General features: G+C 36.3%; 1 protein-coding gene across 4 annotated transcripts in view; it reads left to right on the top strand.

The window, feature by feature from the left end:
• The window catches only part of LOC128649424 (adhesion G-protein coupled receptor G1), a 209,359-nt gene extending 186,672 nt beyond the window's left edge, over nucleotides 1–22,687 (top strand). For all 4 annotated transcript variants that reach the window (XM_053702697.1, XM_053702713.1, XM_053702688.1 and 1 more), the window contains exons 9-14: nucleotides 6,476–6,576; nucleotides 6,704–6,825; nucleotides 11,105–11,370; nucleotides 13,572–13,677; nucleotides 15,246–15,514; nucleotides 19,535–22,687. In XM_053702697.1, the coding sequence (XP_053558672.1) occupies nucleotides 6,476–6,576; nucleotides 6,704–6,825; nucleotides 11,105–11,370; nucleotides 13,572–13,677; nucleotides 15,246–15,514; nucleotides 19,535–19,692 (1,022 nt within the window). In that variant the 3' untranslated portion in view covers nucleotides 19,693–22,687. The remainder of the gene's footprint in view (nucleotides 1–6,475; nucleotides 6,577–6,703; nucleotides 6,826–11,104; nucleotides 11,371–13,571; nucleotides 13,678–15,245; nucleotides 15,515–19,534) is intronic.
• The last annotated feature ends 3,395 nt before the right edge of the window (nucleotides 22,688–26,082 follow it).

Genomic DNA, 26,082 nt, shown 5'->3' with positions numbered 1-26,082 from the left:
TCTTCTTCCCCCTCCATGGGACAAAACTACATCCTAATGAGAACAAATAAGCTTTTATGGTTTAGCTTAGTTTACAAACTTGTCCCGATAAAATTGGACTATATAAATTTGTGTCTGGTATGAGATCTCAAAAAGGAGTATTCTTCTAAGGATAATAACATTGCCTTCATTGGAATTTGGACATTTTTCACTGGATCTTCACAAAAAAGTATTGAGACACTTGTGGATTTTAAGGACACACCACTTGGGACACTGTATTTGTGTTAAACACCATTTCAAGTGAGATCTCATATTATAAGCACCTTATACCAATAAGGGCTGCTCCCCAGGATAGTACACAAACACCATTTTTTATTTTTCTTACATATATGTTCATCTAATATGTGCTATTTGTTTCAATGCGTTTTTTATTAATCTTATAAGTTTGTTTAAGGGACACTGAACCCAAATTTTTTCTTTCGTGATTCAGATAGAGCATGCAATTTTAAGCAACTTTTTAATTTACTCCTATTATCGATTTTTCTTCGTTCTCTTGCTATCTTTATTTGAAAAAGAAAGTCCAGAACCTTGTACAGCACTTGTTTATTAGTGGATGAATGTATCCACCAATCAGCAAGAACAACCCAGGTTGTTCACCAAAATGGGCCGGCATCTAAACTTACATTCTTGCTTTTCAAATAAAGATACTAAGAGAATGAAGAACATTTGCTAATAGGAATAAATTAGAAAGTTGCTTAAAATTACATGCTCTATCTGAATCATAAAATAAAAAATTTGGGTTCAGTGTCCCTTTAACTCATGGATCCATGATTTTATCTTTTTTATGTTATTTTTTTAAGTGTAAGTTTTATCTGGATTTAATGTTTTCCGAATAAACACCAGCCTCTGTAGTCCACCACGTCATTTAGGCGCTCACTTCACTTATATTTCAGATTGTTATCCTCTAGGTCTACTAGGAGACCTATTGAAAAGAGCCACAGGTGTCACCACTAGCGCCAGGCCTACTATCATACTACATACATGCCAGTGTTTAAAGATAATCCTGCAAATCCTATCACTCAATTTAGAATATTGGCTAAAAAAACCCAACCTGTTTGATTTCCTTTTATCCCTAGCTTCTTTTTGTTCCAACAGGGATTGTCTAGGAATTTGTCGAACATTCTCAATTCCCTGTTGTATTAATACTGGTAGATATCCCCTTGACTTAAAACGATCACCCATTTCAGCCAATCTCTGCTCTACAGGGCCAGTTTCAGACACAACACCTCTTACTCTTAAAAGTTAGCTCCTTGGGAGAGATCTAATTAAAGAGGGGGGATGCATGTTATTGTGTTGCAATCCGTTTCTTTCTTATGTAGGTTTACTACAAGACCATGGGTATCTTTAAAACCCTTGTGTCAAGGAAAACAACACTCTCCTCACTACACACTAGTTTAAATTGGATGTGGTGAGTTGCAGAATTCAAATATTTTACAAATCTTTCCAGGGTCCCAATGTCGCCCAGTCATACGCCAAAGATGTCATCAATGTATCGCCACCAGGTGGCTCCATATAGCAAAAATAATGGATGGCTATATGCAAAGTGCTCTTCATAGACATTCATATATATTGGCGTATGTAGGGGCGACATTGGAACCCATGGCTATACCTTGTAGCTGTAAGTAATAATGACCTTCAAATCAAAAATAATTATAGCTCAAGACAATATTCAATAATTGAAGAATAAACTCCCTTTATGGGGGATCATATCTCACATCCTGGCTCATCATCTTACTCACAGCCCCAATCCCAGCCTCATGTGTGATAGATGTATACGATGACACCACATCAATACTAAAAAGATTACCCTTAGTACTTTCTAGTGGCAAACCTTGTAACTTTACTAAAAAGTCTTCCATGTCCTTGATGTAAGAATTAGAATTTACAAAAGGTCTCAATACCCTATCTAAGTAAATAGATACTTTAGACAATAAGGACACCGTCCCCGCCACAGGTGGGGCCCCAATATTTTTATGAACTGGTGCAATGTCTTCAGAGTTCAATAAGAAATGTGCATTATCAGTATCAATAATACCATATTTGGCAGCAGTCTGAACACAACCCATTACTTCCTTCTTGATTTTAAAAAAGGGACACTAAACCCAAATTTTTTCTTTCATGATTCAGATAGAGTATGCAATTTTAAGCAACTTTCTAATTTACTCCTATTATCAATTTTTCTTCATTCTCTTGCTATCTTTATTTGAAAAAGAAGGCATCTAAGCTAAGGAGCCAGCCAATTTTTGGTTTAGAACCCTGGACAGCACTTGATTAGCAAGCTTGTTTCAGCAAGGACAACCCAGATTGTAAACCAAAAATTGGCCGGCTTCTAAACTTACATTTTGCTTTTCAAATAAAGATAGCAAGAGAATAAAGAAAAATTGATATTAGAAGGAGCCAGACAATTTTTGGTTTAGTACCCTGGACAGCACTTGTTTATCGGTGGGTGAATTTATCCACCAATCAACAAGAACAACCCCGGTTGTTCACCAAAAATGGGCTGGCATCTAAACTTACATTCTTGCTTTTCAAATAAAGATACCAAGAGAATGAATAACATTTGATAATAGGAGTAAATTAGAAAGTTGCTTAAAATTGCCTGCTCTATCTGAATCATGAAAGAAAAAAATGGGTTCAGTGTCCCTTTAACTATTTGTCCACTATAATCTAAATCTAAACTGAACAATAGTCAGCAATGTCAAACATAAAAGTTCACCTGATTACAAATGTACACACGAGAATGCTGAGACGCAGCTCATGAGCTACATTTAAGAGCAATTTTCAAACAAAACACTGTAGTCTGAAATATGTGCTCCCTTATTGGCCACACCCCCCTTTGAAATGTTGCCTGGGTCCTGTAATCCCACCTGGTCCAAGATGAAGAATATTCCACATAAAATAACATTACTAGAGTGCTGGTGCCCATTTAAATGAATACATGTATCTGAGATATAATAATATGTATTCGTAATGAGTAAATTAAATGAGAAATGATTTAAACAAGTAGATTTAATGGGTAGATTTACCAAGGAGCGTATGCTGCAATCTACCCCTGAAGTTTCCGGCTCATAAGACCGCTGCTCCTTGACTCGTCCGCAACCTCTGAGGAGCCACCTCCGATTGGCCGTGAATGAGCAGGGGGCGGCATTGCACAAGCATTTTGCCATAAATGTTTGTGCAGTGTTAAATGCCGACAGCGTATGCTACAGCGAATCATGTCCGCCCGACATTTAATAAATCTACCCCAATGAATTAATTAAATGTAACTGTGCAATGTATTGAATTATACATTTAATCCCAAATTCTAATATAGTCTTAATAGGAAATTGAGTAAACATCAGTGTAGCAGAACAGGATATACATAAACTGTATGTCCTAGAAAACACTAAAGGCACATTAAACTCAACCTATAAAGAGACAATAAACACAAGTATTTTAAATATATTTAGTTATGTGTAATGAAACACCTTTGCATTATAGTTTCATTATTTATTTTGCACCTTCATGTAATTTAGTTCTTAAAATTGAGGATTTTTTAATTCTTGGAACTTGGAACACTCCCTATAGATTTAACAAGGCTAGCCCTGCTACATATCTTTCCTCAATTGTCTTTAACTGATAACAACTGCAAAACAAGGCATTTTATGCTACCATGACTGTGGCTAGGCTTTTTGTCTGAAGACTAAAGCCCAGATTGGCTCCTCCAAATAAGGCAAATAGTGGGTGGAGTTTGGCAAGAAACAAACGCAATTGCAGGAAATGTTGAGACTTGGCTTTTATGATATAAACAGAAAATAAACAGGATTACAATATGCATTTTCTATTTATATTGCTTGCTTTTACTGAAAATTGCCTCCAAAAACTGAGCTAGTTCAAACAGTGCATGCCATTTTAAACAACTTTTTAATCTACTTCTATTATCAAGTTGTCTTGGTATCTTTTGTTGAAAGTTTGGTGTGTATGCTTAGGAGCAAGCATGTGTCTGGAGCACTATACGGCAACAATTTTGCAAGAATGTTATTGGACGTGCAGCAGCAAAACATTTGCTTTCTGATTAATTTTAATGTGTTTTCCAAATAGTCTTCTGCTGCACTAAAACTAAACAAATACTGAATATTCATGGAACATTTACATTAGTTTTTATTGAACTGATGTAAATGTTCCTTTGCTACAGGTAACCTGTAGCCTTATACTTACCTCTTGCTCGCTAGAGAGCTGCATTAATCCTGTCCCTTCTGCACTGAGGATCTCAGAGCCTGCGCTAGAGGACCTTCTCCTTTAACGTTTGTTCTTTGATCTGCCCCTCTAAGCCTCTTTATAGCGCAGTCCAAGGCTCTGTGAAGGGTTGGGATTAGCTCGGCTCTCCAGCTCGCTAGAGATAAGAATTTAACACTTAAAGCGACATTCAAGTCCTTTTATGATTCAGATAGAGCAGGCAATTTTAAACAACTTTCCAATTTTTTCCATTAAAGGGACACTCAATCAAAATTAAACTTTCATTATTCAGATAGAGCATGCCATTTTAAACAACTTTCTAATTTACTTCCATTAACAAAATGTGCACAGTCTTTTTATATTTAAACTTTTTGAGTCACCAGCTCCTACTGAGCATGTGCAAGAATAAGTGTGTATGCATTTGTGAATGGCTGATTGCTATCACATGGTACGTGTATGCATTTGTGATTGGCTGATGGCTGTCGCATGGTACAGGGGGAGTGGAAAAAGACATAACTTTTAAAATTGTCAGAATTTTTTTACTACTCATTTGAAGTTCAGACTAAGTGCTATTGCATTGTCTTGTTATCTTGCATTTGTTGATTATGCAAATCTACAGTGTTGACTGGTCCTTTAACAAAATGTGCACAGTCTTTTTCTAGTTACCTTTTTGAGTCTCCAGCTCCTACTGAGCATGTGCAAGAATTCATAGAATATACACATATGCATTTATTATTATTGGCTGATGGATGTCACATGATACAGGAGGAGTGGAAATAGACATTACTTTGAAATGTGTCAGAAAATAAAACTACTACTTACTTGACGTTCAGACTAAGGGGTCGATTTATCAAACTGCGGCGGACAGGGACGCACATTTTGTTCTTGATTTATGACTTATTTGCAAAATAAAAAAACACAACTGTATGGAAATATTTTAAACCTAGACAAACAGGTTGAAACCAGACTATGATAGTCTGGTTATTTATTAAGTTTCCTACCTCATATATAGGAGGATGGGCAGATTATATTGATATTTTAATACTTATCTGTAACAGAATCTGTTTTCCTGTGCAAACCTGTAGAACAAACACTGTACATTTGTATAAACATTACAGAATACAGCTAATCAGCTTTACATTATTAATTAAACTTAGTTTTATGTCTGTAGACCATTGTGCAACCCTTTATAACATATAATTATCTGAAAACTCATTTTCTGGCATTGCTGTTTACTGTATGCTGTTAATTCTTTAGAACTCTATGTACCAGAGCAATCTGAAAACCTATAGGGTCCAGCTTGCCTATAAAATAGTTGTCTCTGAATCAGAGCTGGCTCTACCATTGGACCAGGTGGAACCATGAGACTCAGTCGGCATTTGACAGGGGTGGCGCATAGGAAGATGATATTTAGGCAAATAGTGTTTTAGAGAAATGTCTTTCAAATACTGTCCATCAGTTAAGTACCAGCGTGCCTTTTATATGAAATTTCAACCCCTGACTATGGTTGGTTTAAAGGGGGTGTCATTTTATTGCTGAACCAAAGCAGCATAATATATTGACCAGGCCCTGTACTGAATAATATGCTCAGCTTAAAGGGACATTCAAGTCAAAATTAAACTTTCATTATTCAGATAGAACATGTAATTTTAAACAACTTTCCAATTTACTTCCATTAACAAAATGTGCACAGTCTTTTTATATTTAAACTTTTTAAATCACCAGCTCCTACTGAGCATGTGCAAGAATTCACAGAATAAGGGTGTATGCATTTGTTATTGGCTGATGGCTGTCACATGGTACGTGAATGCATTTGTGATTCGCTGATGGCTGTCACATGGTACAGGGGGAGTGGAAATAGACATAACTTTTAAAATTGTCAGAAAAAAATCTACTACTCATTTTAAGTTCAGAGTAAGTGCAATTGTATTGTCCTGTTATCTTGCATTTGTTGATTATGCAAATCTATTGTGTTGTCTGGTTCTTTAATCTCTCTTAGAACAGTCCTCAGAGAGGCAGATTTTTGTTTTTTGTTTATTTTTAATAATAAAAATACATTTCTAATTCTACGTTTTCACAGGTCTAGTCTAGAAGTGATTATTGAGCAGTAGGTTCCCACACACTAGATATTATAAAATATTATTAATAATATATGTATGTATTTAACTATTTGCATCATTGTTTGTGTTTGGAGACGATAATTACGTATCTTATTCCTTAGAGTCTGGGTCAGCTTGGAGCACCGATGGCTGTAAAACAGAAGCTGGGAAGCACACGACAAAATGCAAATGTAACCACCTGACATACTTTGCTGTGTTGATGGTGAGTGTGTGTCATTCTATCTATACGAACCTCAGCCACTACCCACTGTGTGACCAGTCACCTACTCTGTGATAGTCATGATGTTATCTGCTGCTTGTGAATGAATATAAATTGTATTGTCTTCCAGCAAGTCTCCAGCCAGACAATATCCGAGGATCACCTTGTGGCATTGTCAGCCATCACATTTGCAGGGTGCAGCATATCTGCTTTGGCCGCTCTCTTCACCGTGACCTGGTACCTCTGCAGCAGGTACAGCTTTCTGTCTGGGTTTACATCATGTTAGATGTGTGGTGTTTGAGTGTTTAAGTCAGTCAAAAAAAATAAGATGTTTGTTTCTGACTCAGTATGTTTCAGGAGTCAGATGTGAGTCTCTGCCTTATGTGACTCAGTATGTTTCAGGAGTCAGATGTGTGTCTGTGCCTTATATGACTCAGTATGTTTCAGGAGTCAGATGTGTGTCTGTGCCTTATATGACTCAGTATGTTTCAGGAGTCAGATGTGTGTCTGTGCCTTATATGACTCAGTATGTTTCAGGAGTCAGATGTGTGTCTGTGCCTTATATGACTCAGTATGTTTCAGGAGTCAGATGTGTGTCTGTGCCTTATATGACTCAGTATGTTTCAGGAGTCAGATGTGTGTCTGTGCCTTATATGACTCAGTATGTTTCAGGAGTCAGATGTGTGTCTGTGCCTTATATGACTCAGTATGTTTCAGGAGTCAGATGTGTGTCTGTGCCTTATATGACTCAGTATGTTTCAGGAGTCAGATGTGTGTCCGTGCCTTATATGATGCATGTATGTTTCACATTCACTCATGACAGCACATGTAGTCAGGCTGTAGTAGGTACAGATAGTTTATGGAATTCACTGGCTTTTACAGAAAGTGGAAACTTCTATCAACCTAAATAGAAAAGGGTTCTCCTGTTCCACTTTATTCAGCCTTATTTTTAGAAGTTTCTGCATTTGCTCTTCCTCATTTCTGCTGTCAACATGTGCTTCAACATTTGGGTATCGTGTCCCATTAATCACCCCCATTTTTAGTTCCATTTTTGACCACTGCAAAGGTCCACATCAAAAGGTGATCCCCAAAAAAGTAGATCATTATCTTCAGGTGAACATTAAAGGGACTCTGAACCCAAAGTTTTTCTTTTGTGATTCAGATAGAGCATGCAATTTTAAGCAACTTTCTAATTTACTCCTATTATCAATTTTTCTTCGTTCTCTTGCTATCTTTATTTTAAAAAGAAGGCATATAAGCTAAGGAGCCAGCCAATTTTTGATTTAGAACCCTGGACAACACTTGTTTATTGGTGGGTGAATTTATCCTCCAATCAGCACGAACAACCCAGGTTGTTCACCAAAAATGGGCCGGCATCTAGACTTACATTCTTGCTTTTCAAATAAAGATAAAAAGAGAATGAAGAACATTTGGTAATAGGAGTAAATTAGAAGTTGCTGAAAATTGTATGCTCTATCTAAATCACAAAATAAATAATTTAGGTTCAGTGTCCCTTTAAGGAACTTACTTATTTCCCATTTACAGAACGAAAAGACCATCTAATCTTACCTTTCATAAAGCCTTTTAAAGGGTCTTAAGCTGGCCACAGTAGCACACCCTATTTTTGTCTTTAATAATTTTTTATTAAATTTCAAAATAACATATAAAATACAAATATAAAAAGGAAGAGGAAAAGAAAAAAAGGGAGAAATTTAAAGGGATACTAAACCCACATTTTCTTTCATGATTCAGATAGAGCATGCAATTTTAAGCAACTTTCTAATGTACTCCTAGTATAAATTTTTCTTTGTTCTTGGTATCTTTTATTTGAAAAAAGGAGCCGGCCCATTTTTTGGTTCAGCGCCCTGGATAGCGCTTGCTGATTGGTGACTACATTTAGTCACCAATCAGCAAACGGTACCCAGGCTTTGAACCTAAAATGGGCCAGCTCCTAAGCTTTCATTCCTGATTTTCAAATAAAGATACCAAGAGAACTAAAACATTTTTTTATAATAGGAGTAAATTGGAAAGAAAAAAATCATGAAAAAAAAAAATTGTGTTTAATATTGGCCAATACCACAATCCTTTATTTCTTCTCTTTAATTATTAGTAACTTACAAATCAATATAAATAGGATAGAAGAGAATGGGAAGAGGAACAAATACGCGAAAACACGTAAGTGTATAATGCAAGAATAACAAACGTGAGAGAGAAAATGTATATATAACAAAAGTGAGAGACAATGTATATATAATAAAAGTGAGAGACAATGTATATATAATAAAAGTGAGAGACAATGTATATATAACAAAAGTGAGAGACAATGTATATATAAAAAAAGTGAGAGACAATGTATATATAACAAAAGTGAGAGACAATGTATATATAAAAAAAGTGAGAGACAATGTATATATAAAAAAAGTGAGAGACAATGTATATATAACAAAAGTGAGAGACAATGTATATATAAAAAAAGTGAGAGACAATGTATATATAATAAATGTGAGAGACAATGTATAAATAACAAAAGTGAGAGACAATGTATATATAATAAAAGTGAGAGACAATGTATAAATAACAAAAGTGAGAGACAATGTATATATAAAAAAGTGAGAGACAATGTATAAATAACAAAAGTGAGAGACAATGTATAAATAACAAAAGTGAGAGACAATGTATATATAAAAAAAGTGAGAGACAATGTATATATAAAAAAGTGAGAGACAATGTATATATAAAAAAGTGAGAGACAATGTATAAATAACAAAAGTGAGAGACAATGTATATATAAAAAAAGTGAGAGACAATGTATATATAAAAAAGTGAGAGACAATGTATATATAAAAAAGTGAGAGACAATGTATATATAAAAAAGTGAGAGACAATGTATATATAAAAAAGTGAGAGACAATGTATATATAAAAAAGTGAGAGACAATGTATATATAACAAAAGTGAGAGACAATGTATATATAACAAAAGTGAGAGACAATGTATATATAATAAAAGTGAGAGACAATGTATAAATAACAAAAGTGAGAGACAATGTATATATAAAAAAGTGAGAGACAATGTATAAATAACAAAAGTGAGAGACAATGTATAAATAACAAAAGTGAGAGACAATGTATATATAAAAAAAGTGAGAGACAATGTATATATAAAAAAGTGAGAGACAATGTATAAATAACAAAAGTGAGAGACAATGTATAAATAACAAAAGTGAGAGACAATGTATATATAAAAAAAGTGAGAGACAATGTATATATAAAAAAGTGAGAGACAATGTATATATAAAAAAGTGAGAGACAATGTATATATAAAAAAGTGAGAGACAATGTATATATAAAAAAGTGAGAGACAATGTATATATAAAAAAGTGAGAGACAATGTATATATAACAAAAGTGAGAGACAATGTATATATAACAAAAGTGAGAGACAATGTATATATAAAAAAAGTGAGAGACAATGTATATATAAAAAAAGTGAGAGACAATGTATATATAAAAAAAGTGAGAGACAATGTATATATAAAAAAAGTGAGAGACAATGTATATATAACAAAAGTGAGAGACAATGTATAAATAACAAAAGTGAGAGACAATGTATATATAAAAAAAGTGAGAGACAATGTATATATAAAAAAAAGTGAGAGACAATGTATATATAAAAAAAAAGTGAGAGACAATGTATATATAACAAAAGTGAGAGACAATGTATATATAACAAAAGTGAGAGACAATGTATATATAACAAAAGTGAGAGACAATGTATATATAAAAAAAGTGAGAGACAATGTATATATAAAAAAAAGTGAGAGACAATGTATATATAAAAAAGTGAGAGACAATGTATATATAAAAAAAGTGAGAGACAATGTATATATAAAAAAAGTGAGAGACAATGTATATATAAAAAAAGTGAGAGACAATGTATATATAAAAAAAGTGAGAGACAATGTATATATAAAAAAAGTGAGAGACAATGTATATATAAAAAAAGTGAGAGACAATGTATATATAAAAAAAGTGAGAGACAATGTATATATAAAAAAAGTGAGAGACAATGTATATATAAAAAAAGTGAGAGACAATGTATATATAAAAAAAGTGAGAGACAATGTATATATAACAAAAGTGAGAGACAATGTATATATAAAAAAAGTGAGAGACAATGTATATATAAAAAAAAGTGAGAGACAATGTATATATAACAAAAGTGAGAGACAATGTATATATAACAAAAGTGAGAGACAATTTATATATAAAAAAAGTGAGAGACAATGTATATATAACAAAAGTGAGAGACAATGTATATATAATGAAAGCGGATACATCCTACATTTTTTGTCCTTGTGGCCTCTTAAAAAAGAACCTGTTGCTGCTTTCCAGAAAATGTTTATATATTCATATAGTTCTAATTACAGAGCTTTTGTACATCATTGTGTTTACATGCTAGTTTGAATATCTGTATTTATACGTATGTTTATTTGATCTGTTTTATAATCACACCCTTTTATCTCTACCACAGAAAAATTCAGTCAAATCCAACTCTTCAGATCCACATGAACCTGTTGGGCGCTTTGTTCCTTTTGGACATGTTTTTCATGTGCAGTGCAGTGTTAGGTGCATTGCAGATGCCTGCTCTGTGCCAGGGCTCTGCCATCTTGCTTCACAGTGCCCAGCTTTGCACTTTTACATGGATGGCAATTGAAGGATTTAATCTGTACCGACTGGTGGTTAAAGTATTTAATTCATCCTCTATAAGTGTGAGGAAGCTAGTTCTGCTGGGCTGGGGTAAGTTCTGATGTAAACAAAGCAAATAAACACAAGTAATGTAACATAAACTTATGAAAACCTTAAGAGAATTAGTTTTATGTATTATTATTTATAATTTAGTTATTGGAAGACAGGCTAAAATAGACATAAGTACTGAAAGATTTGTTTCTCACTGATGTATCAACACTTTACCAACAGCATATAATAATTCTGCAAAATCCATGAAACACCAGCGAGTCAAGACAAATAGCGCTTTTGAATAAAAAATGTAGTTTATTCCATAGATACACAAAAGCTTAAAATCCAAAAAGTAATAGCAACTGATCCTAGTACGTCTTACGCGTTTCGGCCCCCTGGCCTTATTCATAGGCAACATAGACATATAATAATTCTGGCCTGGGTTCCAAAGGGGCGTTTTTAAAAGAAAATCTATTCCAATTAATTAATGATACTGCCTAATCAATCTGAAAAAAATACCTGAGGGTGCTGTGATATTTCCAGGGCTTCAGTACGTACCGTATATAATTTTTGTCCCTAGTAGGTAAACACACAAAACTAAATAAAATAAAAAACTATAAGAAATAGGGGTATTACAAGCACAATTTTGCAGAGATTTTCAGAGAAATAAAAGATATGCAGCCTTAAAACTAGGAAGACATCAATAACTCACTATTGGTGATGTCTGCCTAATATATCCTGAATGCATAAGAGTAAGATTAATTAATGACAGGTACAATTAATGATTTTGACTTTATAACTCCAAACACTTCAATATTAAAATATGGTCGTATTTAAAGGGCTATTATAGTTGAAAAACAACATGCTCTGATTAGTTAAAGCATGACATTTTAACACTCGCGGCCTTGCAGTGTTATCTGTTTAAACACTCCTCGGGCCACAAATGGGTTAAATACATAGTTAAAGTAATGTCCAGGAGCTATAGAGGCAATCAACAGTGGTCTGAGCCAATTAGCAGTTGTAGTATGGCTTGAATTAGATAAGGATATGTACAGAGAAGCATTGTACAGCCTATTTTATATATATATAGTCTATTCTCTATATGAAAAATAAATTATCAATAGGATGGACACTCTTTGGTCCTTATATTCAGAAAATATACCCAAATTCTTTATTTAAAAATGTAATACAAATCTCGTTATGTCGATGTTATAGTTAAGCCTTTGTCAAGACCAAAACCAATGAATGCATGTTGAAGAGTGCCTGTCTTATTGATTGAGATATATATATATATATATATGTATGTATGTATGTATGTATGTATGTGTGTCTGTCTGTGTATGGAAATATCGGTGCACCGAAGATCAGAATGTCCGTGCCTGCAGCCATATTCAGCATTTGTTCAGCAACAAATGACAAATAACAAAGAAATGCCCATAAAATAAAGCATAATATGGATTATTTCACATACCCTTTTAGATGTGGGTATATATAGGGAGGCATAGTATGGCTTATTTTACATAACCTATTAGATGTGGGTATATATAGGGAGGCATAGTATGGCTTATTTTACATAACCTATTAGATGTGGGTATATATAGGGAGGCATAGTATGGCTTAGTTTACATAACCTATTAGATGTGGGTATATATAGGGAGGCATAATATGGCTTATTTTACATAACCTATTAGATGTGTGGGTATATATAGGGAGGCATAGTATGGCTTATTTTACATAACCTATTAGATGTGGGTATATATAGGGAGGCATAGTATGGCTTATTTTACATAACCTATTAGATGTGGGTATATATAGAGAGGCATAGTATGGCTTATTTTACATAACCTATTAGATGTGGGTATATATAGGGAGGCATAGTATGGCTTATTTTACATAACCTATTAGATGTGGGTATATATAGGGAGGCATAATATGGCTTATTTTACATAACCTATTAGATGTGGGTATATATAGGGAGGCATAGTATGGCTTATTTTACATAACCTATTAGATGTGGGTATATATAGGGAGGCATAGTATGGCTTATTTTACATAACCTATTAGATGTGGGTATATATAGGGAGGCATAGTATGGCTTATTTTACATAACCTATTAGATGTGGGTATATATAGGGAGGCATCGTATGGCTTATCTTGCATAGTTTATTAGATATTTATATGTGAATATTTTAGTTCTTATTTTTATTAAACAAAAATATATTTTTTTTATCTAAATGTTAACTATGTTTTCATATCCACAGTGGCTCCCTTACTAATTGTAGTTGTCATTGCTCTGGTGGATTACAGCAATTATGGGATGTATAACGTAGCAGTGAACCGGACTTCATCCAATGTCACTGCCTCTTTGTGAGTAATCAGAATATGTGCCGTCATCATCTTCTTCTTTTTTTGTTCTAAAAGATGTGCTGTATCAGAGCTATAATTGGAGAGTTGCAATCTGGACTCCTGATTACATCATGACTTTGGTCAGTCTAAAGTTAGATTCCATACACAGATATGTTATTTGGTTTAGGACAGATTGTTTTATGATATAGAATTTTGCATTCCCAAGGACATATATGAACACTCATCTCTCTTAAAGGGACATGAATAAAAAAAAATTGCAGTTTACTTCTATCATCAATTTTACTTCATTATCTTGGTATCCTTTGTTGAAAAGTAGGTAGGAAGGTAAAGGAGCGTGCATGTGACTGGAGAAATATATGACAGCAAAGTATATAACTATGTTATACATTTGCAAGAACAGTAGGGGGCAGCAGTGTTTCCTGTCATATACTGCTTCAGAAATATGCACGCTACCTACTTAGATATCTCTTCAACAATGAATACTATGAGAACAAAGTAAATTTGATAATAGAAGTAAGTTAAAAACGTTTTCAAAATTGTATGCTCTGTCTGAATGACGAAAGAAACATTTTGTCGCTTTAAGTAGCAATTAAAGGCCATGGGTTTGTATATATTGTCCTGTGTCACAGCATAGAACCTAATTTTCATTCATCTTGGTTTTCAGTTTATATTTCTGGATTGGAACAGTAGGTTATTCATTTTATTATCACTTGTGCGTAACTGTTAATGCACCACTCGTAATCTGGCTCAATATGTTTAAAATGATTGTAAACTTAAATGGATATGAAACCCAATTTTTTTTCTTTCACAATTCAGATAGAGCATGCAATTTTAAGCAACTTTCTAATTTACTCTTATTATCAATGCTTCTTTATTCTCCTGGTATCTTTAATTGAAAAGCAGGATTGTAAGCTTAGAAGCCAGCCTAATTTTGGTTCAGCACCTGTGTAGCGCTTGCTGATTGGTGGCTACATTTATCAGAAGGCAAAGGAGCAGCTTTTCCTTTGAAATGTTTCTATGAGAGATCTGACCTAGCTATAGTCGGTTTATTGCCCATGCTCAATAAAGGACTTTTGCTGCAAAGGTCGTGTGGCAGTAGAACTTAAGTTCTTTAATGGTGTCTCTGTTATCTAGCTGCAGGCATTTGCTGTTTTTAACACAATCTGTTTACTTTGAGTTAACATATTTGTTTTTACTAAAGGAGTACTGTATCCCTTTAAATTTAAACAGCTATTTCTCAACACAATTTACTGGGAATAAAACATCTCGTTGTGTAAAGCCTGCTCTTTTTCTTTTTGTTTGTGTGATAGATCATTTTGATTACATTGTCCCTTTAAATGACAAAGGAGGTTGGAAAGAAATGGTTGGGGTGGGATTAGATTTGGACCTAGTTCTGTATATTTACTTCAACAGTAGTATTTGTATATAACATTTTTTATTTAACTTTAATTTGAATAAGTTTTGGTGTGCAGGTCTGAACTGTGCTTTATAATCCAATTCTGCCTGTTTGTCATTGCGCTTCCTTTCTTAATTACTAATTGTCACTCCCTGTACCTCTCTCCCTCCAGATGCTGGCTGACCAATCCTGTTATTCACCAAGTACTGAACCTGGGCATGTTTGCCACTGTTCTCCTGTTTAACTTTGTGATGTTGGTGGCCATGACACGAAGAGTCCTTCGCCTAAGTCCGCACACCCGCAAGGAACAGGTCCGGCACTGTGTCACTCTCCTTGGTCTCAGTTGCATGTTGGGGCTGCCCTGGGTTATAGGTTTCTTCTCCTGGGGTGAGCTGTTCCTGCCAGTGCAATATGTGTTCAGCATTCTAAACTCCTTGCAAGGTGAGTGAGTTTCCACTTGTTAACTCATAACAGGAAAATGGTATTGCTAATATAGGTGCTCAGAAGGTCTCTGCTCATCTGATAAGAATATGGTTCTCTGCAGGTAGTGTCTAGAGAGGCCAGTAGTTTTATGAAATAAGCAATTCTGCTAAAGTTTATAACCTAATTATATCATTTGGCAAATGCAATTTTAGTCTAGTACTTAATAAAAACCATGCAATGTTGTTAGAATAAGCTGTGATTAGAAACAAAGCTCTCTTTTAATATAGATGTATAGACTATAATGTTTCCTGTATTTAAATTTTAAAGGGACATTACATCAAATTACAGATCCCGTACTTTGGACCTGTGGCTACTCTACCAAAAATACATTAAAAACTGTGAGCTTCTGTCTAAAAAATTATCGCCTAGATTACGAGTCTTGCGTTAGCCTTAAAAAGCAGCATTGAGGGGTCCCAACGCTGCTTTTTAACACCCGCTGGTTTTAAGAGTCTGGCAGGTACAGGTGTACCGCTCACTTTTTTTCCACGACTCGAGCTTACCGCAAATCCCCTTACGTCAATTGCGTATCCTATCTTTTCAATGGGATTTTCCTAACGCCGGTATTACTACTCTTGGAAAAAGTGAGCGGTACACCCTCTCCTGTCAAGACTCCTACAGCATTTAAAAGTCAGTAGTTAAGATTTTTATGGGCTAACGCCGTAACATAAAACTCTTAACTAAAGTGCTAAAAAGTACACTAACACCCATAAACTACCTATTAACCTCTAAACCGAGGCCCCCCCCACATCGGAAACACTTAAAGTTTATAACCCCTAATCTGCCGACCGGACATCGCCGCCACTGTAATAAATATATTAACCCCTAAACTGCCGCACTCCCACCTCGCAAACACTAGTTACATTTTATTAACTCCCTAACATCGCTGACACCTACCTACATTTATTAACCTCTAATCTGCCATCCCCAACGTCGCCGCTACTATATTAAATTTATTAACCCCTAAACCTAAGTTTAAACCTAAGTCTAACACCCCCCTAACTTAAATAATTTAAATAAAACAAAATAAAATTACTAAAATCAAATAAATTATTCCTATTTAAAACTAAATACTTACCTGTAAAATAAACCCTAAGCTAGCTACAATATAACTAATAGTTACATTGTATCTATCTTAGGGTTTATTTTTATTTTACAGGCAAGTTTGTATTTATTTTAACTAGGTACAATAGTTATTAAATAATTATTAACTATGTAATAACTTCCTAGTTAAAATAAGTACAAATTTACCTGTAAAATAAATCCTAACCTAAATTACAATTACACCTAACACTACACTATCATTAAATTAATTACCTAAAATAACTACAATTAAATACAATTAAATTAAATAAATTAAATTTAAATAAATTAAAATTAAATAAAAAACAAACACTAAATTACAGAAAATAAAAAAATAATTACAATTTTTTAAAACTAATTACACCTAATCTAATCCCCCTAATAAAATAAAAAAGCCCCCCAAAATAATAAAATTCCCTACCCTATATTAAATTACAAATAGCCCTTAAAAGGGCTTTTTGCGGGGCATTGCCCCAAAGTAATCAGCTCTTTTACCTGTAAAAAAAAATACAATACCCCCCCAACATTAAAACCCACCACCCACACAACCAACCCTACTCTAAAACCCACCCAATCCCCCCTTAATAAAACCTAGCACTAACCCCTTGAAGATCACCCTATCTTGAGACGTCTTCACTCAGCCAGGCCGAAGTCCTCCAAGAAGCCGGGCACAAGTGATCCTCCAGACGGCCAGAAGTCTTCATCCGATCCAGGCAGAAGAGGTCCTCCAGAGGGGCAGAAGTCTTCATCCAGGCGGCATCTTCTATCTTCATCCATCCGGAGCGGAGCGGGTCCATCTTCAATCCAGCCGACGCAGAGCATCCTCTTCCAACGGAGTCCACCAGACGAATGAAGGTTCCTTTAAATGACGTCATCCAAGATGGCGTCCCTTGAATTCCAATTGGCTGATAGGATTCTATCAGCCAATCGGAATTAAGGTAGGAAAATCCTATTGGCTGATGCAATCAGCCAATAGAATTGAGCTTGCATTCTATTGGCTGATTGGATCAGCCAATAGGATTGAACTTCAATCCTATTGGCTGGTTGCATCAGCCAATAGGATTTTTCCTATCTTAATTCCAATTGGCTAATAGAATCCTATCAGCCAATCGGAATTCAAGGGACACCATCTTGGATGACGTCATTTAAAGGAACCTTCATTCTTCGTTAGGACGTTGATGGAAGAGGATGCTCCGCGCCGGATGGATTGAAGATGGACCCGCTCCGGATGAATGAAGATAGAAGATGCCGCCTGGATGAAGACTTCTGCTGGTATGGATGTCCTCTTCTGCCCGGATCGGATGAAGACTTCTGCCCCTCTGGAGGTCCACTTGTGCCCGCTTAGGTGAAGACGGCTCAAGGTAGGGTGATCTTCAGGGGGTTAGTGTTAGTTTTTTTTAAGGGGGGTTTGGGTGGGTTTTAGAGTAGGGTTGGGTGTGTGGGTGGTGGGTTTTAATGTTACGGGGGGGTATTTCTTTTTTTACAGGTAAAAGAGCAGATTACTTTGGGGCAATGCCCCGCAAAAGGCCCTTTTAAAGGCTATTTGTAATTTAGTATAGGGTAGGGAATTTTATTATTTTGGGAAGCTTTTTTATTTTATTAGGGGGCTTAGATTAGGTGTAATTAGTTTAAAATTCTTGTAATTATTTTTTTATTTTCTGTAATTTAGTGTTTGTTTTTTTTGTACTTTAGTTTATTTTATTTAATTGTAGGTAATTGTAGTTAATTAATTTAATTTATTTAATTGTAGTGTAGTGTTAGGTGTAATTGTAACTTAGGTTAGGATTTATTTTACAGGTGATTTTGCATTTATTTTAGCTAGGTAGTTATTAAATAGTTAATAACTATTTAATAACTATTGTACCTAGATAAAATAAATACAAAGTTACCTGTAAAATAAAAATAAACCCTAAGATAGCTACAATGTAACTATTAGTTATATTGTAGCTAGCTTAAGGTTTATTTTATAGGTAAGTATTTAGTTTTAAATAGGAATAATTTATTTAATTATAGGAATATTTATTTAGATTAATTTAAATAATATTTAAGTTAGGGGGGATGTTAGGGTTAGGGTTAGACTTAGGTTTAGGGATTAATAAAATTAATATAGTTGCGGCGGTGTAGGGGGGTAGATTAGGGGTTAATAAATATAATGTAGGTGGCGGCGGGGTCCGGGAGCGGCGGTTTAGGGGTTAATAACTTTATTTAGTTGCGGCGGGGTCCGGGAGCTGCGGTTTAGGGGTTAAACAATTTATTTAGTTGTGGCAGGGTCCGGGATCGGCAGGATAGAGGTTAATAACTTTATGTAGGTGGCGGCGGTATAGGAGGCGGCAGATTAGGGGTTAATAGGTATAATGTAGGTGGTGGCGGGGTCCGGGAGCGGCGGTTTAGGGGTTAATATATTTATTATAGTTGTGGCGGGGTCCGGGAGCGGCGGTTTAGGGGTTAATATATTTATTATAGTTGCGGCGGGGTCCGGGAGCGGCGGTTTAGGGGGTAAAACAGTATAGTATAGTGTGGGTGCTTAGTGACAGTATAGCAAGAAAGCTGCGAATAAGCCGAAGAGCAGCGAGATCAATGACTGTTAGTTAACAACAGTCCGCTGCTCATCGCACCGTACTTGGTGCGTGGCTTTTTAACAGCGTTCTTGATTAATTTGGCAAACGTATTCAGGTCCGCGGCGGCGATGTTAGGCGAGCGTATTGGGGCCGTCGAATGCAGGTAAGTAGACAGCTTGATTAATAGAGGCTATTGTATCACACTATCAGTTATCTCATAATGTACACATTTAATGCCAGGAATTAAAAATAACATACTGAGTTTCTGAGTTTTCTTAGACTTTGTTGCAGCTCTTTAATAAGTTTCTGATTTTCTAACTCACCGATTTTAACTTTATAGGCTTCTTCATTTTTATCTGGTATTGGGCTCTCTCTCTGCCTCACTCGAAGAACCCATCACGTTCCTGTGACAGCACAAGTGGTACACCATCATCTCCAAAACCAGAGCAGAACTCAAACATCAGTGACCAGAAGAAACTCCTTACACTTGAGTCATGATATAAGCAGCTTAGTGGTTTATTGTACATTCCTATAGTTTGCTAGTCACTGATTTTGAAGGGAGCCAGTTCCTGACAAATACTGTGATAGCCTTATGTGCCCTCCATTCCAGTAGTTTACAAACTACCTAATGGGCAATGGAAAGGCATTACCATAACAAAGCTAGCACTTTGATATAGCAACGAGTCTTCACAAAAATGTATTAGCTCCTGCAGCTATTGAGTTGATTAATGAAACCAGGCAGCTTCTGTACAATACAATTAGTAAGATTGGTCAGCCAAGCACATCTCAGTCTCCTATGGACTTTAAATACTAGATTGCAAGCACAACATTCTGATTACCAGAGCTTTAGAGCACAACATTCTGATTACCAGAGCTTTACAGCACAATATTCTGATTACCAGAGCTTTACAGCACAACATTCTGATTACCAGAGCTTTAAAGCACAACATTCTGATTACCAGAGCTTTAGAGCACAACATTCTGATTACCAGAGCTTTACAGCACAACCTTCTGATTACCAGAGCTTTAGAGCACAACATTCTGATTACAAGAGCTTTACAGCACAACATTCTGATTACCAGAGCTTTAGAGCACAACATTCTGATTACCAGAGCTTTACAGCACAACCTTCTGATTACCAGAGCTTTAGAGCACAACATTCTGATTACCAGAGCTTTAGAGCACAACATTCTGATTACCAGAGCTTTAGAGCACAACATTCTGATTACAAGAGTTTTATAGTCTAGTGCTGTCATCAGTTCTGATCACGGTATTCCTGCTGGTCAGTCTACAAGCTTTTCAGTGCCGGTTTCATAAGGTTAGGTAACAGAAGATTAATACAGATGTATGCAGACTTTAGTTCTATATTTGGCATGAAGTCACTCTATAGATTTGTCTAAATTCTTAAGATCCTTGTTACAGAGTGACCACTGTTAAAGGTAGATATATATTCACCACTTTGCTCAGGTTCCAACTACAGGTATGAATCTAGCCAATCAACTCTCCAAACGTTATATATGCTGATTGAATCCTCTTGCAAGGACCTGACCAAGACTCTCAGCCATCCTCTGGCCACACAGCGACCCCTCTTACAGATATCTGACCAGTCAGCAGATCCTGTTTATGACTGTAGATGCAGTCTGGCCCCTCATTTGAAAATCTAACCAGTCAAATAACTCTTCTGGAGCTATATCTGCAAACTGACCCGCCTTCAAGGAGCTCACCCAGCTTTATAACCCTGCTACAGCCAGACTGCCTCCTGCCGGAATCTGATAATACACTCTACCTTCCGAAAGCCAGAAAAAGACCCCTTATGCAGGCTCTACCAGAGCTACTGTAAATGACAATTACCCCCCCCCCCAACTTGGTCTATATTCAAACTGCTGTCATTTTGTTGTGATTTTGTGTTTCGTTCATATTTATACTTCTATAGTTGCCTCAATGTCACTGTTTTTTCAATACTATTTGTCTTTATTTATTAGATTAGGTGCATTATAAAGGTAAATTAACGAAACATTGCTCACCTACTATACACAAAAATGAATAATGGCCTGCCGTTTAATATTTATTGTCTGATTACATGGTACGAAAGACTGGACTACTGAAATTGTAATTTATGAATGCCAAGTACTACTGAGATTTATTAACCATGTTCAACTTAGAAACATAGTTCTTTTTTTAAACGTAAGCTTTATTATGTGTTGTACCATGTATTGTTTTATCATATACACAAAGTACCACATCCTGCCAAAGCACATAGTTATTGCATAATATATTTTGAATATTAGAGCAGCAAAGTGTGATCAATAACTTTTTAGGTTTCGCTCCAGCAAGTTACAGGTACCACTGTAACTACTCAGTTGGCCATGCTTATCAATTAATTAATAATAAATCCTTCACTCCATATGGCTACTAACTGTAACAGATACACAAGTTTTCTTGAATACCAGCCCATATTGAAACACATAGATGTTCTCTCACTGCACTTTAAGCAACACATTACTACTAATTCTTAAAATAGAGATGCCTGATGTTACTTTTCATTTTAAAAATAAGCTAGAGTTGCTATAGCAACAGATACCATCTTGGTAAACCATTAAATGTCACAGCACTTCTTTTTCTAAAGTTATCATAGTGTCTAACTTTACAATAACTTTAACCCTTCTAATTTATGGTCTCCAATTCCAGAAACAATTGTGTGGTAAATGGGGGGGGGGGGCTGGAATTAGTGTAATTCTTCCCACAATGCCTTTAGAAGTCTATACTGTAGTTTTATATTTAGTCTTTACAGAACTTTGCTGTAAAGATATATTTCTTTAAAGATGAGTTGTAAAGTACAGTAATCACCCTTAATTTGTATCAAAATATAACATTTACACTGCCAAAAGCTAGGGCTGCCAGCTGTCCCCCACAAAATTACTGGAGTAACACAATGACAACTCCTCCCTAGCTCCCACCATGAATCATTTTCTAAACAGTGATTTTATTAGCTGTCAGTAGTAGACAAAATAATGGTTTCACACTGTCCTCCTCATTTATATCTAATGCACACAAAGCAGTTATTCCCACCCCTCAAAATTGCCAGTTGCACACGGAGCAGTGATTTCACCCCTGGTGACTACTAGCACGTCACTGAAGATTTGATTTCACATTTTAAGAAGTGACAACAAGAAATGACACTACACATACGCAAAAATGCTATGACCAGTTCTGATTCTTTCTGCCATCTTGTAGAGGTTTGAGACATAGACAACCTTTAAACATTTATTTACATTATTTTTTTTAATTTGTGCAGATGTTGCTGAACACCTGGCAACCCTGCCAAAGGCCCATGAGCCTGTAAACATGTAATATATATGTTAGAGATTGGTAATTTATCTAATTTTTATGTAGTGAATTAATATATTTGAATAGATTGTGCAATTTTGTATATTGGTATCATATAGAGAATTTAGATGTATTTTGTCTGCTTTAATAAAATTAAAATTCAATTAATTTAAGTTTCTTTTTTACTGATGGAATTATATATACATACCTGTAACTCAACAGGGTGACATACATCCTGCAAAAATTAGAAACTGACACTGCAACATTTTACACAGTGATCGCTTGATTAGGGCAGAAGCTTATTAATCTCTGTCTCTAATGAGCAGCACATACCAGAGCTGCAAAACAATGACAAATTTGCTTTTATTGTTTAAAAAAGATAGATAATCCCTTTATTACCCATTCCCCAGTTTTGCATAACCAACACTGTTATATTAATATACTTTTTACCTCTGTGATTATCTTGTATCTAAGCCTCTGCAGACTGACCCCTTATTTCAGTTCTTTTGACAGACTTGCATTTTAGCCAATCAGTGCTGATGCCTAGGTAACTCCATGGCATGAGCATGTTATCTGACACACATGAACTAACGCCCTCAAATTGTGAAAAAATGTCAAAATGCATTCAGATAAAAGGCGGCCTTCAAGGGCTAAGAAATTAGCCTGCTACATTTAGCTTTCAACTAAGAATATCAAGAGAACAAATAGATGCCAAAAGTACATTGGAAAGTCGTTTAAAATGACATGCCCTATCTGAATCATGAAAGTTTGTTTTTTCAATAAATAGACTGTCCCTTTAAAGAACATGCACCTAACTACACTAGCTCCTCTCTATATGTCAATAATATATACTGTAGAGTGACTGTACATCACAACATAGGCCTCTAGTTATCAAGCCGTCAACCGCAAATACTCTGGAATTCTGCAGCGTATTTGTGGCGAGGCTGATTTGCTGTAGTTATCAAGCCCTACAGACCAGCAAAAGTAGAATATAGTGACGTAACATACGATCCGCCGGTCTCAGTCCGACACAGATCGATCCTTACGTCACTCCAGATGTGCCGAACACAAGTTCGGCACAATCTGACTACTTTTGCTAGTTATCAAAGAACTAGCAGGTATGCTTGGCACTTTTCCGGCCCAGCGTACCTGGTTTTCAATCCGCCGCCCTGGAGGCGGTGGATCCCATAGGAATCAATGGGAGTCTGACAACAGTGAGAGCTCATGTTCGCTGCTGCCGGATATCCCATTGATTCCTATGGGAGATGTCTGCACCTAACATGTACCCCGCCACCTATATAATAATTATTAACCTCTAAACCGCCGCTCCCAGACCCCGCCGCCACCTACATTATACCTATTAGCCCCTAATCTGTCCCCCCTACACCGCCGCCGCCTACATTATACTTATTAAACCCTACACCGCCGCTCCTGGACCCCGCCGCAACTATAATAAATATATTAACCCCTAAACCGCCGCTCCCGGACCCCGCCGCCACCTACATAATACCTATTAACCCCTAATCTGCCGCCCCCTATACCGCCGCCACCTATATTAAATTTATTAACCCCTATCCTGGCCCCCCTATACCGCCGCCACCTATCTTAAAGTTATTAACCCCTATCCTGCCCCCCCTATACCGCCGCTATCTATATTAAACTTATTAACCCCTATCCTGCCCCCCTACACCGCCGCCACTATATTAAACTTATTAACCCCTAAACCTAGTCTAACCCTAACACCCCCTAACTTAAATATTATTGAAATAACTCTAAATTAAAATTACTATTATTAACTAAATTATTCCTATTTAAAACTAAATACTTACCTATAAAATAAACCCTAAGATAGCTACAATATAATTAATAATTATATTGTAGCTATTTTAGGATTTATTTTTATTTTACAGGCAACTTTGTATTTATTTTAACCAGGTAAAATAGTTATTAACCCCTTAACGACTGAGGACGTGCAGGGTACGTCCTCAGAAAAAAGGCAGTTAATGCCTGAGAACGTACCCTGCACGTCCTCAGTGTGGAAAGCAGCTGGAAGCGATCCTGCTCGTTTCCAGCTGCTTTCCGGTTATTGCAGTGATGCCTCGATATCGAGGCATCCTGCAATAACATTTTTAAGCCATCCGGTGCAGAGAGAGCCACTCTGTGGCCCTCTCTGCACCGGAGATCGGTTGCTCCCTGTGTTGGTGGGTGGGAGCCGGACCGGGAGGCGGGTGGCGGCCATCGATGGCCCTGTGGAAGTGAAGGGGGGCGGGATCGTGGGCGGGGGTGGCTGGGGGCGCGCACGGGCGCGCGCGCGTGCACGGGAGGGTGGGGGCGGGCGCGTGCACAGGGAGGGAGCGGGTGGGAACCGCTACACTGCCCAAAATTATGTCAATAAAAAAGATAAAAAAATCGAAAATGAAAATAATCAGCAAGGTGGTGGGGGTTTGTCTGTGGGGGGGGGGGGGGAAGCTACACTACAGAAAAAAAAAAACAAAGAAAAAAAAAACACTTTTTATTGTAAACTGGGTACTGGCAGACAGCTGCCAGTACCCAAGATGGCCCCCAATAAGGCAGAGGGGAGGGTTAGAGAGCGGTTTTGGGGGGGATCAGGGAGGTTGGGGGCTAAGGGGGGGATCCTACACAGTAGCATATGTAAATATGCTAAAAAAAAAATTCATTTTTTTTTTAAAACCCTTTTATTTTAGTACTGACAGACTTTCTGCCAGTACTTAAGATGGCGGGACAATTGTGGGGTGGGGGAGGGAAGGGAGCTGTTTGGGAGGGATCAGGGGGTGGGATGTGTCAGATGGGAGGCTGATCTCTACACTAAAGCTAAAATTAACCCTGCAAGCTCACTACAAACTCCCTAATTAACCCTTTCACTGCTAGCCATAATACACGTGTGAGGCGCAACAGGATTTAGTGGCCTTCTAATTACCAGAAAGCAACGCCAAAGTCATATATGTCTGCTATTTCTGAACAAAGGGGATCCCAGACAAGCATTTACAACCATTTGTGCCATAATTGCACAAGCTGTTTGTAAATGATTTCAGTGAGAAACCTAAAATTGTGAAAAATTTTACGTTTTTTTTAATTTGATCGCATTTGGCGGTGAAATGGTGGCATGAAATATACCAAAATGTGCCTAGATCAATACTTGGGGTTGTCTACTACACTACACTAAAGCTAAAATTAACCCTACAAGCTCCCTAAAAGCTCCCTAATTAACCCCTTAACTGCTGGGCATGATACACTTGTGGTGCGCAGTGGCATTTAGCGGCCTTCTAATTACCAAAAAGCAACGCCAAAGCCATATATGTGTGCTATTTCTGAACAAAGGGGATCCCAGAGAAGAATTTACAACCATTTATGCCATAATTGCACAAGCTGTTTGTAAATAATTTCAGTGAGAAACCTAAAGTTTGTGAAAAAATTTGTGAAAAAGTGAACAATTTTTTGTATTTGATCGCATTTGGCGGTGAAATGGTGGCATGAAATATACCAAAATTGGCCTAGATCAATACTTTGGGATGTCTACTAAAAAAAAATATATAAATGTCA

Source organism: Bombina bombina, chromosome 1 (genome assembly GCF_027579735.1).
Source record: "Bombina bombina isolate aBomBom1 chromosome 1, aBomBom1.pri, whole genome shotgun sequence".
Lineage (NCBI taxonomy): Eukaryota > Metazoa > Chordata > Amphibia > Anura > Bombinatoridae > Bombina > Bombina bombina.
The sequence above is the reverse complement of the archived record's forward strand: the minus strand, read 5'-3'. Positions and strand labels throughout refer to the sequence as shown.